This window comes from Rhagoletis pomonella, unplaced genomic scaffold (assembly GCF_013731165.1).
Source record: "Rhagoletis pomonella isolate Grant_MI unplaced genomic scaffold, Rhpom_1.0 Rhpom_scaffold_00010, whole genome shotgun sequence".
In the NCBI taxonomy this organism is placed as follows: Eukaryota; Metazoa; Arthropoda; class Insecta; order Diptera; family Tephritidae; genus Rhagoletis; species Rhagoletis pomonella.
Genome location: NW_023458564.1, coordinates 16,244,488 through 16,261,857, shown reverse-complemented (window position 1 = coordinate 16,261,857; position 17,370 = coordinate 16,244,488). Strand labels below are relative to the sequence as shown.

At 34.3% G+C, this 17,370-nt stretch overlaps 1 protein-coding gene across 1 annotated transcript in view; it reads right to left on the bottom strand.

Annotated features, from left to right (window-relative positions):
• Nucleotides 1-17,370, bottom strand: part of LOC118746092 (mediator of RNA polymerase II transcription subunit 13-like) — a 74,527-nt gene that overhangs the window by 55,904 nt on the left and 1,253 nt on the right. Inside the window, exon 2 of the mRNA XM_036479855.1 lies at nt 10,216-10,525. Coding sequence (XP_036335748.1) covers nt 10,216-10,420 — 205 coding nt within the window. The 5' untranslated portion in view covers nt 10,421-10,525. The remainder of the gene's footprint in view (nt 1-10,215; nt 10,526-17,370) is intronic.

Sequence of the window (17,370 nt, the reverse complement as noted above, 5' to 3'; positions counted from 1 at the left end):
ATGTACTACATGCCATCGAGTCATCGTGACCATAATAGTGCAGGTACTGTCGAAAGCAGCCATGGCCACTAAGTAATTGAGTAATATAAAAATCACCTTCGCCAAGCGATCTGTTTAGCCAAGCTTTGATGCTCGGAATGAGACGGAAAGTCCGGTGCCCAGAGGAAGACGAGGCCCAGCGTTGCTGCCATTGTAGTCATTCTAGTGTGAAAAGGACCATTTGAAAGAAAGCGCATTGTTGGTAACATCGACGAAAATGTGATATTAACTCAAAATAAGAAGCTGTAGCCTATTGGATTATTTATGATTACGTTTTCGGAAATTATTCAGCCAGTTTTTTGAGGATTTCAATATTTCCCAGCGCTGAAATAGAAAGAATGTTTTCTGGTGGCGTCATGTGGCAAACGCTTATATCAAGATATCAAAGTGCCCACACACAATATTGCTCGCAACTATCTGTCAAAATAACAGTCGGTCGGCAGTCCATGGTTGCCTGCGGAGTTGTGAGATTAAGTGAAATTGCGAAACAAATTGTTAACGCACTGCAGTAAACCTGCTTACGTGTTTTTGAATTCGACATTCATTCGCAACTTCTGAGGAATATCTCATCCGCAACTGTTTGTATGAGAAATAATAGTTCACAGTAGTTAAGTATGCAACAGCTACTAAAACACATATGAATGGATTAATTGTCAAATCGATTAACTCCCCTTTTTGAAAAATCCTAAGTGTCAAAGCACTTGGTAAGGTCATAACTTATTATATTTACAATAACTTTTAATAATATGTATACTATTTTATAAGAAAATTCCTTATCTTATAATTTATATTATAAGCGAATTGTAAAAAATATTTTGTATTTTTTGATGGCATCTCCCAACTTTTTGTTAATGGAGTTAATCGATTTGACATGTGAAGCATTCATATATGTTTGTGTGCACATTGTGACTTTCCCATGGCAAACCCTCTAATCGCGACCAAACAGGTTCTGCTATTGTTATTTTGCGCATACCACAGAGAAGAATACGAATACGTTTATGTATAAAGGGAGAAAAAAATATTGACTCAACACTCCGAGAAGAAGAGTCAAAGAGCCACCAGCAACCGAAGCGAACGTAAACATTAAACATCGTAGCTGCGCGAAGAGAGAACTCAAAATGACTAAGCATGTAGATATGTACATACATATGTATGTAGGTATGTATGAATTACGTAGGCAAATTTAAAGAGAGCGCGGTACCTACAACCACATTAGCATTTACACGACAGCTGTTTTACGCCACAAACTGTGGGGTATACGAGTATAAAAATCAGATTGTGACGTCTATCACACAACTGGTATTAAAACCCACTTGATGCGTCGTTGCCAATTTTCATACGGGCGGGCGGATAAATGGCGCATGCCAACCGGCATATGTGCAGTGTGCCGCAAGATCTACGGATTTGTTAAGACCATTACTAAGTAGTATAATAGCAAGGCCGTCCAGCAAATAGCCAAGTTGGTCAAATGTTTGTTAAATTCCAATTTCTGATGCGTGAAAAGAATTAGAAGCTAGTTAAATGATAAGCAAGAGACCATGTAGGCATGTGTGTGCATACATACATACATATGTACTGACCTATGTACATATGTACATAACACATAGGCATACATGAGAGAGCACATCTGAATGACATGAGAAGTGCTCACAGGAAATTAAAAACAAAACATTTCGAAATTCCACAGCCTTGCACCGCCTGAGTGTTAAGCCAGTCACGCACAATCACATAGTACATACGTACATACATATGCATGTATGTAGATATGAATGTACATACATACATCTCACATGTACGCACACATGAATATATACATAGGTATGTTCAGATATACATGCATACATATAGCTATATATGTATGCATGTGCATAAGTATGTATATGCAATCATCACCTGCTCTGCGCTTTATCCGCTTTGTACCTCACTTTCTTCCTTTTTACCCCGCTGCCATCATTCTTTCATCACACATTTCGGACATTCAACTTTTTCGTTTTTCCCATGAATGCATTACTTTTGAGGATTTTTGTTTGTTTGCATTATATTTTTACAAAAAGAATATTTCACTGAAATAGGAGTAGAGAAAGTGTTTCGCGGCCTTGCTAACCGTGCAACAATACGAGTAAATTGAACTTTAAAATTTCTACAATGTTAATTTACACAATTTCGATAATCGGAAAGGTAGTGTCTCAGAGGGGGTCCCACCCTAATCTGGTTTAGATCGGATCACTGGATCATGGGATCATGAAATATATACACATATATATATAAATATATACATTTTTAGTCGGTTTTTGCTAAAAATTACTTGTTTTTAAAATAACAGTTGTTTCGAGAAAAGTATATTATTCTTTTTTACCGAATTTCTTTTACTTTATTTTCGGTATGGAGTTGGCCGTGTTTTTTAACAATAGCGGCAAGCAGGGTTGTTGCGAATATTCGCATTCGCTTTCGTATTCGCAATAATCAATGCGGAGCTTTTGCGAATGCCCGAAGTCCAACTGGTGCAGCGTCAATCGAAAAGAATTTACAATTTTGTAAAGTTTCATGTTTTTCAAGTTTGACGCCTTGAGCGAGTAATTATTTAAAGGCGCAGGTTTGATTTACGACCCGTTAGGAAACAGCCTGTAGCCCTAAAAAGCAGCAAAATTACTCTTAAATACAATGTTCCAATTTTTTAATTTAAGTATGTACTAAATAAAAAAAATTTAAAATTACTAAATATTCCATTTTTTACCTAAATCACCTAATGTACTCACCGAAAAATATTTCTTAAAAAGTGAAAGGTCGCATAGACGGACGCTCTAATAAGCGGACACATTCTTGGGAACGAACAATTTTTGTTTTTTTTTTTCCATACAAAATGCTCTCCCATACACGGACTTTCCGATAAACGGACGCGGACACTCAAAAATGTCCAGTTATGAAAAAAACTCTTCCATAAGCGGACGCGAAGCTCTAACAAGCGGTCAATTTTCTTTTGTTTTCAGTCAAATATTGACTCTTGCGCTTCTACATATCGTCGCCTCAGAAAACGGATGACGAATGTGCAAAATCACGATTTTGGGATTTTGATGCAGATTTACTAAGTTGGACATGCTCTTTCGATTTCTGCAATCCATTTTTTTATATCTCCATTAGTTTTTGAGATATTTCGTGCGCATTTTGTCGTATGTTACATAATATTAATGGTTGGGTATGCCTTTTGTTGTATGTGCTGAAAATGCGTCACATACGACAAATTCCCATACAAACGTACCTTTTTTTTAAACATAAAACGTTTGTCGTATGTGGCACATACGACAAATTACCATACAAATGTAATCTTTTTTTAATCATAAAACATTTGTCGTATGTATCGCAAAACTTTGAACTTACGACAATTGGATGGTCCTCTACTATAACGATACAAATAAAATTGAAAATTAAACTAAGTAACTAATTTTAAAATTTTAAATTTTTAAATTTTAGCTTGCACTGAGTCTCCAATGAAATGAAAGAGATAAAAATGTACAAAAGACTGAATTTAAGTATTGTTTTTTGATTTTATATAAAGAAAACGTATGTTCGTAACATATTTACAGCATAAGAGATGTACAGATTTTTTTTATTAAATACATGATTATGTTTTTGTTATGTTTTTTCTAATAAGTAATCATTATTTAATAAATATGTCTGTTTTTTCATCAAATTATACCATCGTCGTTGAAATAGATACTTTACTATTGTCGTATGTTCTGTGGACAAAACAAAGCGGTGAGTAAACGCTACTTACGACAAATGTATACGGAATGGAAAGTAAATTTTCTCATTAACGTCAAGAGATATTAAATGTAAAAATATGGAAAATCAAAACTAATAACACCAACTACGTCTCCTTCAAAAGTTACAAAAATCTTGTCTGAAAATGAACCATATTTTAATTGAAAATTCTTAAAAATTAATAAATAAACATAAGTGGCACACAATATCACTTTGAAATGGCGTGCTATAGATATGACCGATACTGTACATATCGTCGTCTCAGAAAACGGATGTCGAATGTTACAAAACACGGTATATGTACACAAGAACATAGCCCATATTAAAAAATATTATCTTTTCTAGAAAGTGTTACCTTTTCGTTGCCAATGGGCAATGAGATTTGTCGTTAAGAAAGAAAACGCAATAAATTTGAATTTATTTTTAATTCTCCCTGTTTCTGCCTATTGAAGACTAAATATTATTTAGAAACCCGCAATTTGAATTTTTTAAGTATGAATTTTTATTTTATTTCTTACGAAATTCCTATAAGCGGGCATCTCTCATAGGCGGTAATATATATAGGTAATATATAAAAAAAAATTAACTATTTTTCGGGGGAATTGAGATCCGAAAAAAATTTTAAATGTTATTCCCAGTTTTGAAATATATTTTGTAAAAGATAAAAAGAAAAATTATTGACATCACTTCCCAGTGTACAAATCTGTCCAATATAATGGACGCTGAATAACGGTAAAATTAAGAGCTTTATCTTCAGATTTTTAACTTCAACGGCTGATTTTTTGTACTGAGAGGGTTAAGGCAGCCATGTCATTGGAGCCATTTCAGAAAACTGGGGGCCAAATATAGTAAAACTGCTTTTCTTGTTTTTCTCTCTGACGTCAGACGTTTTTTTTTATAATTACTTTGAAGTTCCTAGAATTTGATTGAATAAAAAAATTTCTCAAAAGATTCGGTGCATTGTAGAGTAACAATATGGGTATCAATTAAAAGGAAAAATTCTGTAGAATTGAAAAAAATTTAATTTTTGCGTGCACCGGAACGAATAAGTATTGAAAATGTCCTTTTAAAACTCTCTCCTTGAATATCTTTGGAGTTTCGTGCGATTCCGTGTCGCGGTTCACATTTATATATATATATAGATTGATAGTTACAATATACATAAATGAAGATACTGGAATCATTATTATGAAACCATGTATGCGCTCTAAAAGAACAAACTGACCGTATTATGTACGATTTAAATACTTTAATTGTTTTGTAATACAAATACGCATATCAGAAGAAAGCAGGTTTGATTGCGTTTACAACGATATACATTTTTTAAAAATCGGTTAGTAATTTTTTTGTTTAAAACATTTTTTTTAATAAAAAAATTTATTTTTGCCTTTTAAATGTTTTTTCTCAAATTTTAAAAAAATCAATTCAAAATTGTTTGAAATATAAGGTTTTTAGTTTTGTCGAAGACCCCACCTTTGACCCCTTATAGCACCTGTAAAATAGTTATATACCATTTAAATAAGAGCAAATGGCGGACTACGTCTACATTTTAAGTTTTTTAGTTATTTACATATAATCATAAAAAATAATTTTTTACCAAAGGTCCTATTTCGAACTTCGAAGACCCATATCTCGATTTCGGAGGCTAACTTCGAAAAATGGTGAAATCACTTTTTTACCTATGACTCAATCTCCTAAAAAAATTGGACTGGTCCCATACCCTGTCGAGTGCTGTACAGTGTAATCATTCCAGTATCTTCATTTATGTATATTGTAACTATCAATATCCTATAAAGAGAAGTGTAAATTTTTTTTATCTAAAACTAATAAAGTTAGAAGGACGAAATTCGAGGATGTATTACCACATTACTTATTAGTCCTTGACATATATTTTTTTCAAAAATAAATATTGGAAGTTTCCAAGGATATTAAAGGATGAAGTTTCTGGTTCTGGTGCACCAAAAAATTAAAAAACTAAAACGCTCGAAAATGTTACCAGAGAGTTAGGCGTCTTGCGAAAGGTTTCAAGACCAGTGCGAACTCATGTAATCACACCATGGCGACCGATGTCATAATATTGTCAGATGAACGCATGCCCGCGAATACCGCGGGATCAGTCTTCTAAGAATAGGATACAAGGTCTTATCAAGCGTATTGTGTGAAAGGCTGAAGCCCGTCGTCAACGAAATGATTGATCCTCAGTGATTGATTGATCAGTGTGGTTTTCAAATCCGCTTTCGTGGCATGAATAGAAGTTGAATTTATGCCGCGATGCCTGAATTTGGTATCCCTTGAAACTAATACGACTGTTTAGAATGACGTTTAGTAATACCACCAGGTCCGTCAGAATAGGGAAGGACCTCTACGAGCCGTTCAAATTTTTTACAAGAACAAAACGCCGACAGAAATATTAAAAGAAATGTCTGCAGTGTATGGGAGGTCTGGACCTTCATTTGCTACCATCAAACATTGGCGCCCAGAATCAAGCATGGCAGGGATTTTCTGGAAGATGAAGTCAAAAAACTTGTTCCAGAGGGTCGGCGAATCAAGTTGTGACAGATAGCTGAAACCATAGGCATTAGCAAAGAAAGAATCGACGACGCGATGGATGTCGAAAATGCTCACTCGAGATTTTTCTTACATTGTCTCTGTAGAAGAAACGCGTTTCCGGCAGTATGATCCAGGGTATATGTAGTGGATAGAAAAGGAAGAAAAGCCACCACGGACATTCAAAGTGGAAAGATCAGGATCCAAGCCCATGGCCACTGTTTTTTGGGTTTGTGAAGGTATTCTGTTCATCGACTATCTTCCTAAAAAAAAATACAATGAACGGAGACTATTAAGTCACATTGTTGACAAACGTTTTTTGCAAGACAATTCACCCGTTCCCCCTGCGGGAGTTGCAAGACGGGTCCTGGCCGAGACTGAATTTGAAGAAATCAACCACCCACCATGCAATCTAGACCTGGCCCCATTGATTACTGTTCTCCAATTTGAAGAAAAACCTCCGAGGACGAAGATTTTCGAATGGAAAATAAATGAAGGCTGCTGTAGACGAGCATTTCGAAGACAAAGACGGTGAATACTTTTCCAATGGGTTAAAACCCCGTCATGATAAATATAAGAAGTGCACCGAAGTAGAGGTAGATTATATATAAAAATAAAATTTGTATGGGAGGTTCCATGGGAAAGTGGACCTCAGTGCAAAAATTATTTTCTTTATAAAACTAACAAACGTGTGGATAAGATATTTGAAAAAATCTGGAATTAACCAAAAAATAACAAATTAAAGCTTTAAATGCATTTTTATTACTTTTTCTACGTTTTGAAATCAAGTTCTAAGTAAATTTTTTGATTGAGTTTAAAGTAGGTTGTATTGAATGCACTGTCAAATAATTTGCGATTCATAATTCAAGCGTTTGGTAAGAAAAATATATAGTATCTGCTTTTAATAAAATTGTGTTATATTTATATTAAAATGTATGACTGCTTTATCTATACTATTAGTTATTATTAAGCAGTATTGGTCTTGTCCCACCAGTGACAAAAAAAGCTAAAAGTTGTTATATTTAATTGCAGAAGTTGAGGTTGTGTTTCGTGTTTGTTACATAATGTTAGAAATTCATTGCAAATATTCACCGTCGTTTTCACGTGGTTAGATAAGAATAATTCAACAGAGAGGCATGTCCCACCCGTGACAGCTATCCGCGGGACAGTTATCAGAGGTAGGTTTACAGGGCTGATAACCTTTATTTGTTTGTTAAGGTGGACGCAGAGGAGGAGGGAGGGATGCGCGGACTCGTCCATTATCTATATACCCTTGTGGTCAGCTGATTAAGTTAAGTTACAGTTTGACCAGTTTTGGTTTCTTATTCTGTTAATCTAATGTTTAGTTTTTTTTTTTTTTATAAAAGTCTGGCACATAACCTAACCAGAACCACATAAATTCAACAAACTTTAACAATTACACCAAAAAATTTTAAACTTTTTGCTCAGAATTTTTATGGATGCAGTTTTATAGTCCATTAAATTTAAGTAGGTAAAAGTGAAAATTTCAAGACGCTAGGAAATCGCGTTCATTTTTAATAATTTTTTTGGCTGACGGTGCTAAGCATTTTCTTCTATATAAGTAAAAGGCACCATCCTAAGATAAAACGTGAGTGAATTTAACCCCTACTTGGCTTCTTATATTTTTTAATAACTAATCTGTATATATGGACCACACTAAAACCTCCCTTTCATATAAAAATTCATACGTGTCCTACCCGTGACAAACGTTGCCCCACCGGTGGCAGTGGAATTTCGGATTTTTTGTGTAATAAAGTCATCATTTTTTTGTGGTTTTTGCTTTGTTTGTATTCCTGGTTCTTTGTTTTATTATAAGACATCAAGTTCACACAGAAAAGTGAAATAAATTCGCAGAGTTTCCGTATTTCCATATAAAAGTAAGCTGGAATTTTTTCGTATTTTGTAATAACTCATATACATAATAGTCAATTAGGTGTAGCTTTATCAAAATGTGCAATTGTTGAGTACTTTATACTTAAATTTAAACAAGAGGGAAAATATTGTCTGTACAAACGTCCAACCCGTGACGGTGGAATCGCCTATATCTATCAGCTTTTTTATTACCATAGACTCAAAACTTTTCAGCATTCCCGCGTATATGGTAAAAATATAATCTCTAGTTATGAAGTTTCAGAAAAAACCTCAAAGTAATAACCAGGGAACGGATTTTTAGGAGCTAAAAACCTATAAAAAAGGCAAAATAAAATAACGAAATAGGCTGGAAAAGGCACTAGGTGTTACAAAAAAGGCAAAAAAAGGCAAAACAAAATAGCGAAAAAGGCAGGAAAAGGCACTAGGTATTGCAAAAAAAAAAACCAAAATAAGGCACTAAAAGGGCAGAAAATACGAAGAACAATCAAAAAATACATTTATTTTAGAAATGTTTATATTACAAGTAAAAAGAGAAAAACTATGAACTAGTTTCATTATATGAAAAATTTGTACTTTGAATCTTTGACTATTTTATCCTTTCGGGTTTCTAACTCATAAAACTTTAATCTGTATAGTTGTAGTAACACTGAACCACAAGATGCATTTTGAAGTTTTCTGGCAGCATTTTCATTCGATTTTCGCGAAGAAAAGCCTTGAATATACTAAATGTGTGGCAATGTGTATATTTTTTTGTCTAAAAAAACTTGTAAATGCTAAACCAATGTAAAACCAATAACACCATTGGAAAGGTATTTTTCTGTAGATGAGCATAGCTTTTATGGTTTCAAAATTTGTTGAAAATTACAGCCGAAATCGTCGTTTGAAAATTTGCGTATTTGTGTATAGTTGTTGTTGCAACCTGTATAATTTGAACTGTTTTCGCATTTGGTTTACATCGTATTTAAAATTAAACTTTGTAATAAAGATAAATGTGATGATGGAGAAATAAATGATAACGATTAAGATAAAAAATAAGGCAAAACTACATAAGAATTAGAGTAACTGAAACACTTTAAGGTAAAGGTGAAAGGGAATATGCAAAAAATAAAGATAAATATGACGAAAAAGACGAGGATGAAGATCGATATTGTTATCGACAGAATAATCGATTTTGTCATCGATATAATATTCGACATTGTTATCGGTATAATAATCAATATTTTATAGACATAATGATCGATACATTAATCATCGAATCGAAATTTTTGAAGTTTTCAAAATGTATAGAGTTATCGAAATTTCAAGGTTATATAAGTTCATCATGTTATCACTGCTTCCAGAGAAATTAGTCGGCAGCTTTCGAAAAATATGGAGGTATTAAAATTAACCTAGTTATCCAAATTTATAGAGGTATCCAAAGTTTTTCTAGTTACCGATGTATATAGAGATATACCTATACATTTTGGAGTTATCCAAAATTATCGTGCCTTGAAACGCACAGTTATCGAAATTAGTCGAGATATCGAACTTTGTTAAGTTAGGGGAAGGGGAGAACGGTCGAATTTCGACAGTAACTGGCACTCCTAGTATAAATAAAATGCTCAATTTTCTTAGATGCAATGGTAATGCGTTGGGACGAAGGAAAGTCGAGACGGTTGTGAACCACTTCAAAAAAAAAATAATAATAATTTTATAAACACTTGGTTTTGCAGCATACTATATTTAAATATATATTCACATTCAATTAGTTTTCAAAGGTTCGAGCTTTTAATTTATCCGGAGTGAAAAATAATATAACTAATTTTTCCTTCCTAAATTACGTTAACTTAGTGTATTGAGTACTGATTTAACTGCATAGAAGTATATATTTAAAAAGTAACTTTATAATTGGACACAAAGGTTCACTCACTCATAGAATACCCAAATTATGGAATTTTTATTATAAAATATACATTGATAAATAGTTCTATTACTTACCGGCTACTTTCAACAATTCCGCATCTACCAATTCGCCTAGATCTGGCTCTTCTCCATACCAAAATATCCATAATTCTTTGGCGGCGGCCAACGAAAGTGGCGGATGCACTTTCGACGAGCTAATCTCAAAAAGCGCATTAGGATCCGAATTCTCCTGCTTGGTGGACTGTATGCGCCGCCACACACAGAGAATGTCAGCTTGCATACATCGTGAATAGGAGCGCAGGATGGGATCATCCAATGGATCACTGGACGCATTTACTCTTTCACCGTTAACGAATTTACGCCATTTAATTCCGCATAAATCAGTCTGAAATTGAAAAAGATGCATCAATCTTTGAGTAAAATTTGCCAATGCAGTTTTTTTAAAACCAAGTGGAATTCGAAAAATGAGTTTGACATACAATGGAAATATGATTGAAATAAAAAATATACGTAGGCTTGTTTACGGCACAGCCGCCAATGGCTTGTAATCCCTGCTGTTGGATTAAAAACAGTTTACATATCGTTAGCTTACAGTGAACATTTGATAAGTCCACTTTTTATGAAAATTTATATTTTGATAGAGGAAGCAAGAAAAATTTAAAAGTGCATAGTTTCGAAGAGGATTAGATTTTATTTTTTTTATTGCCAAGGTTTTTACGAAAGAAAATTTTGGGAAACACTCAGGGAAAGTGGGGAAATTGGAAAAATCGAAAATTGATTTTTTTTTAATGGAATTTTGTGTGCAATTCCTTCGGAATGGCATTCGATCGGAAAAATAGAAAATTCTAAGGGGAAAACTCTCGGAAAAATTCGGAAGAACGCGAAAAATTTTAATTTTTTTCGACGAATGCTTGGAAAATTTCGGATAATTGTGAAATTCATTGGGAGCATGAAGCAATTGGGAAGAATTTTCCCCTGTTTCATAACCGATTCGAATGGGTGCTGCTTTTTTGGAAAGGTGTTTAGAAGATGGAGTGCACAAAGTTTTAATTTTTCCGATAGGTGGCGCCGATACCCGTATTATAGATATGCGTAGAATAGAATCGAGTCATTGTTTTACAGTTCGAAAGGTGTTTGAAGGCGGCGCAAACATGCGGGGATTGACTATTTAACAATACTTATAACACAGGCCAACTAAAATGGGAAAACATTTGATGCAGCAATTGTTAACGATTTTTTTGCCGAACTTTTGTGTGCTGCTTACGAGTCCGTAAGAATAAAGTTTCCACCAGCTCCAGATTTTAAGAAAAACGAGGCCAAAGTGTCAAAAAATCGCGTTTTTTTTTAAATATTTGAGAAGCTCTAGCAAAGAAACAAAGGGTGGAAGAACCTTCCACTTAGGCTTTGATTAAAGCTAAAAATCTCGAATACTGTCCTTGAAAATTCCCGCACCTTTGCTTGATGGTCACTTATAATCCATTCACTATTTTGAACAGGAATAACTGATTTTAGGAAGTTTGAGTACTTAACGCAATTAAGCAAAAGGTGATAGTACCTTCCACTTAGGCTTAAATGAAGGTTTGGACTTCTGACTTCAATCTCTGAAAATACCATTCCTCCACCTTGACCCTAAGGTCACCTATAGTTACGTTGACCATCCGTCCTGTATAATACGGGACAGTCCTATTTTTGGACCCAATGACCAGGTAATTTATTTATTTTATACGGGACGCCAAATGTTCTGTATTTCTTTTAATGTCCTGTATTTGTCCCGTATTCGGTGTTTTGAACGAGTTTTAAGTGATGTTGGTATATGGTCGTAATTTTCTCCATAAACAGTTATTATTTTCTAATCTGTTTGCCTGTGATTCGAATCGAGGAATACATACAGTGACCAAAATAGAAATTGGGACTTGATTAAGTTTAATAATAATAATAAGTTTTAGTTATTTCTCCTTAGTTTATTATTTATTTTATGAAAGTAAAGCTCTTTTCCTAACAGAAACCATATAATACCAAACTTTGTGTGTTTCACCACAATTTCAAACTTTTTATTAGAGTCCTAGAAACAAATTTGGTTAGCAGTTTTGTAACTCAATAAAACTGAGTATAATAAAGTGCGACTGGATAGTGCTGCTCATTTGCTTCTGTTTAAAAAAAAAACGGTCAAACATACTTTGTATGCAAAAATGCGTCAACAAAAAAAATATTGCCAAAAATTAATCGCAAGCCTTAGCGACATAAAATAGCACTTTATTATACTAAAATTTAACGCATCTTTTTAAACAAATTTTACGGGGTAAAAATATCGAGAAAATTATCCTACAAATTTGTGATGATACTAAAAGGATACTCTTTCAGAGTTAATACATCTAGAATCATTGAATAAGACTTTAAGATCTGTAAGCCGTTGTGCAAAATAATTTTTTACCCCGTATTCGGCTCTCATAAATATGGTCACCGTACCTATAGTCATTTAATGAACAGCTAACACTGATTTTTGCACCATTATTTTTTATCAATTGCATAATTTTCTAGTATTTTTTATTTTATTGTTAGACAATAAAAAGTAAATGAGTATAGGGGACCATCAGGGCAAGGTGCAAAAATAGTACATTCAAGGATAGTAGTCTGTAGTGCTAGCTTTAATTTATGCCTAAGTGGAAGGTTCTATCACCTTTTGTTTCATTGCTAGAGCTTCTCAAATATTGCAAAAAACCCGATTTTTAGACACTTTCGCCACGTTTTTCTCAAAATCTGGAGCTGATGGAAACTTTATACTTACGGATTCTTAATCAGCACAAAAAAGCCTATCAAAAACAGCTTTAGCATTTGCCGCATCAAAATCGGTGTTGCCCTGTGTTACCTACATACACTAATTATATAACGTGTGTCAAGTTAGCACTACACTTTTCGAAATTGGAATAGTTAACTACGGCATTAATTGTAGTGTTGTTGTTGTAAATTTGTTGTGGAAAGAAAAAATTTGTAGCTCTCGTTTTTTAAGAAAAAATGGTATGTAGTGCTAACTTGACACCATACACTAAGTCGATAGAACTGAGATATCCAATATGTTACTATGCCATTATTTGTAGCTTTTGACTTAAAAATTTGTAAAGAAAAAATGTATAGCTTTCGTTTTTTAATACAAAAAGCATATGTTGCTACCTTGACACTATGCATAGTGTCATTCAAAAGCGAAATACACCACACAAGATACCAAGCGAAATATCATTTTGCTTTAAGCTATTTGTGTTGTGTATTGGGGTGTTAGAAGGTTTTCCATGCCACTTGGGGGAAATTTTAACAAAAATTTTATTTTTTTGATTTTCTGGCCACCAAGTTGAGGTTTGATCAAACCTCCGGCGTTGTGTATGGTAAAATCGCCTTATTAGGGACACGAATTTCGATACGATACGAAGTATTTGAATTTCGATACCGAACGAAGTATTTGAAGTTTTGTTAATATTATTTTTGAAGTAATTTTTAATAATTTATTCGTCTGCAGGGGAATTCTTCAAAAATTAGTCCGGCGACATTACTCTAGCCGGTTTAAACGCAACCGAGCCCATTGCAACGTAATACATATATGAAAGGCAAGACGAAGGCAATAGAGAAATAAAATCGCATTCAGAAATGTTGTCGTCTGCAGACGTATGTTCATATCGTTCGTGATACAGTATAATACCATTTTCCCACGCCATCCAGAATTGCTTTGTTCGCTCCCCAAATTATAATCGCGAATTACCCTATTTCCACGGGCACATTCTTAATCCGATTTGACAGTTCTCTCTCTCTGTGTATTGTTTTTGTTTTTTTTTTTCGCTGCAAAATTGATGCAAAATGTAGGTTCTTCCTAAAAATGTATAAGTTTCTGTACTAAATTAGCGATACGCACATTAGGGGCATTCTCTGAGTCTTGCAAAGCCCTTGCACGGTGCACGGATTGCACGGTTTGCAAAGCTGTCCCATACGAAAACCGGTTTTTACCGTGCAATCCGTGCAATCTGTGCACCATGCAAGGGCTTTGCACCCCTATTGATAAACTTAACTTTCCGTACTCAAAAATTTGAATGTTTTGATTTGTGAACTAATTCGATAAATTTCCGATAAAAATTAGAGACGACACCGATTTGTTCGTAATTCGAATGGTACTTGGATCTGAATTACCAACAAATGAGGTAATTCGCTCTCAAAATTGTGTATTGCGAATTACGTAACTCGAAGGGTAAATGGAGTGCGAATTACGATTTAGAGAGCGAATTACGTAATTGGGGGTGCCGTGGGAAAGCCGTATAATTTTTACGAAGAACCTACGTTTTGCAAACAATTTTGCAGCGAAGAAAAACAAAACCAAAACACAGACATATAACTGTCGAATCAAATGGGTGGGCTTTAGTAGTCAGCCGCACCTTGTGTTTTAAGAAAACCAGGTGGAATTAACAAATGAAACTAGGTCAGGATGATAAGGGTGGTATCCTCTAAACCATGTATACCTAAAAATTATAAACAATATCATTGTTTATAAGTTATTTGTTGTTAAAATTTCTTAAGTCGTTCCACTTGATTTCCTTAACAAAAAGTGCATTTGTCACATACTTTCATATATATTAATGCACATAACACTGTACTTAATACTTTACACACTTTTATTTTATTTTATCTTGTATATAAACCACTTTAGTTCAACTTTTATTGACTTCTAAATTACATTGAATTGCACCCATAACACATGGTTGCAAACTGACACATAACATGTGTTGCCATATTATACAAAACAATACATACAAAGAAGGCAATGCTTAATACGTACATTTCTCTGATTGGAAAAATTTATATTGGGATCGATAGGGGTCTTAGTCCTGATCATAACCATAATAGACATCACTGGTGCGGCAGCCCCAGGTTTACCACACAGAAAGAGAATTCTAGTTACCTTATCATTTCCCAAGACTACATCACTGGGGCGGTAGACCCAGATGGTGCACACCAAAAGGAGAATTCTTTTTGGTAAGGGTTATAATTCTAAAGCTGATGCCAGAGAAAAAATTTGTAGTTTTGCGTGACATTTATAACTTTGCCAGCAAAGCGCCAGACGCAAAAGGTATGCCACAATGAACGACAAGAAAACCATTTTGTACTGCTTTTTTACTCGTCAAAATTCCTGTGAATTTTATATATTTTGCTTTAAAATTATTAGCAATGTAATTAAGTTTTATGTTTCTGCATGAAAACTCTAATTGGACGAACCAAAATAAATATACAACCGGCTGATTGTCAAAGCGCGCAAAAAGATGGGAGTTAACCATCTGTTCGCTTCGCGCTGCAGCTTCAACGATCTATGCTTTGTGCATTTTCATATAATTCATCTTATCTGTCAAAGCGAATCTGTCACGTAAAGCGAAGCAAAAGTTTTGTGGCATCAGCTTAAAGCGCGGCCGAATGCCTCCTACCCAGAAAGTAGGAATGTTCGATATTTAAGAAAGTATCGATATCACGAACCGATTTAATTCATTGCATGTAAAATCGATATGGTGATATACCGGGCTGAACAATATCGATATCGGAAAAATAGGTCTTGAGAATCCTACTCCCAATTGAATAGAATATTAGACCTGGTTATGAACTCAACAAATTGTGTTATTTCCATCTTGTATATTTACTGAGGATTAAAACGGCATGCTGGTCGACTCAAGCGGTTTGTCAAACCTAAGAGCTAAATAAATCACACAATCTGTTCATTAAACCTACTTTAGTATTTTCCCATACACTTTTTTGTAGATCAAAAATAAATTTCAACTTAAATATCGATATTGCGGGTAAAGTATCGATGTCTTCGATATATCGACCTTGAAATAAGGCTTCAAAAAATCGATTATCGTGCCATGAAATATCGATATTCAGCAAAATCGATAGGATATCGAACATTCCTAGCAGAGAGGAGAATTCTACTAAGTGAAAATTCCGAATTAAAAATCCGCTTTTATTATTCAAAATTCCAGTCTGGCAGCACCAAGTTTAATGTTATTTTGCTAACATATTCATCGTTTAAACTTTAACAAAAAATTATATAACAACCATAGGGTTGCTAGAAAAAAGGGGGGTATTTTTGAAATCAGGGGGTCCTATTCTACCCCCCTCATCCCCCCTTTTTCTAGAAATTGCGGTCCGTCTACTAAAATTTTCCCAATCAAATTAAGAATGTGCCCGTGGGAATGGGGTAATTCGCGATCGTAATTGGGGGAGCGAACAAAGTAATTCTGGATGCGGTGGGAAAATGGTATAAGGCTGTTAATTTCTTAAATTTGGTATCGATATTTGGAATATCGAGCCTTTCTATCGCGATAATAATGGGTACCCGATACTTGTACGGCGATATTTCAAATGAGTACTACCTATAGTATACTTTCGGTTTGATATCGCCTTATTCGCAACGGAAATTTAACGAGTGAGGACGTAAGAGAAAAAATGGAAGAAAATCAAATCAAAACGATTACTGATCACGCAATCCGCCATCGTTGTATTTATAATCGAATTTCATAAAAAAGTTTTCGTAGCGTTTTTTGTTTTTCCCTTTTGTTTACATCGTCTCTATGGCTTCGGGATGCGATATCAGCAATTTTCATTTTAATTTTGATTTATTATAAATTTATGATAAGAAAAGAAGTGCTTTGCGATTGGAATAAGTTTGTGCGTTTGTCTGGCAAAAGGCCCAAATTTTCGTGAAAAGTGGGTGCACGTTTGTGGCCAGAACGTTGGCATTGAAAAATCGACCCTTGGTAATGATATGCGTTTGTAAAATCAATCATGAAAACCATATTTTATGAACTTTTTTGGGAAAATTTTAGTAGACGGACGGCAAATTCTAGAAAAAGGGGTGATGAGAGGGGGTAGAATAGGACCCCCTGATTTCAAAACTACCCCCCTTTTTTCTAGCAACCCTATAGTTCTTATATAATTTATTGTTAAAGTTTTCATATAAACGATGAATAAGATAGCAAAATAACATACAACTTAGTGCTACCAGACTGGCATTTTGAATAATATTATAATATGAATTTTTACTTAGTAGAATTATTATTTCTGTGTTGCCGAAGAAGGGGGGGCTGAACACATTTTGCAGAGAACACCTTTCTGCGTAGGCGGCCTTCGGCCGCACTTGGGGATTATAACCCTCAGGCAGTAGAATTCTCCTTTCTGTTTTGCGAAGAAAAGGAGCTGAACACCTTT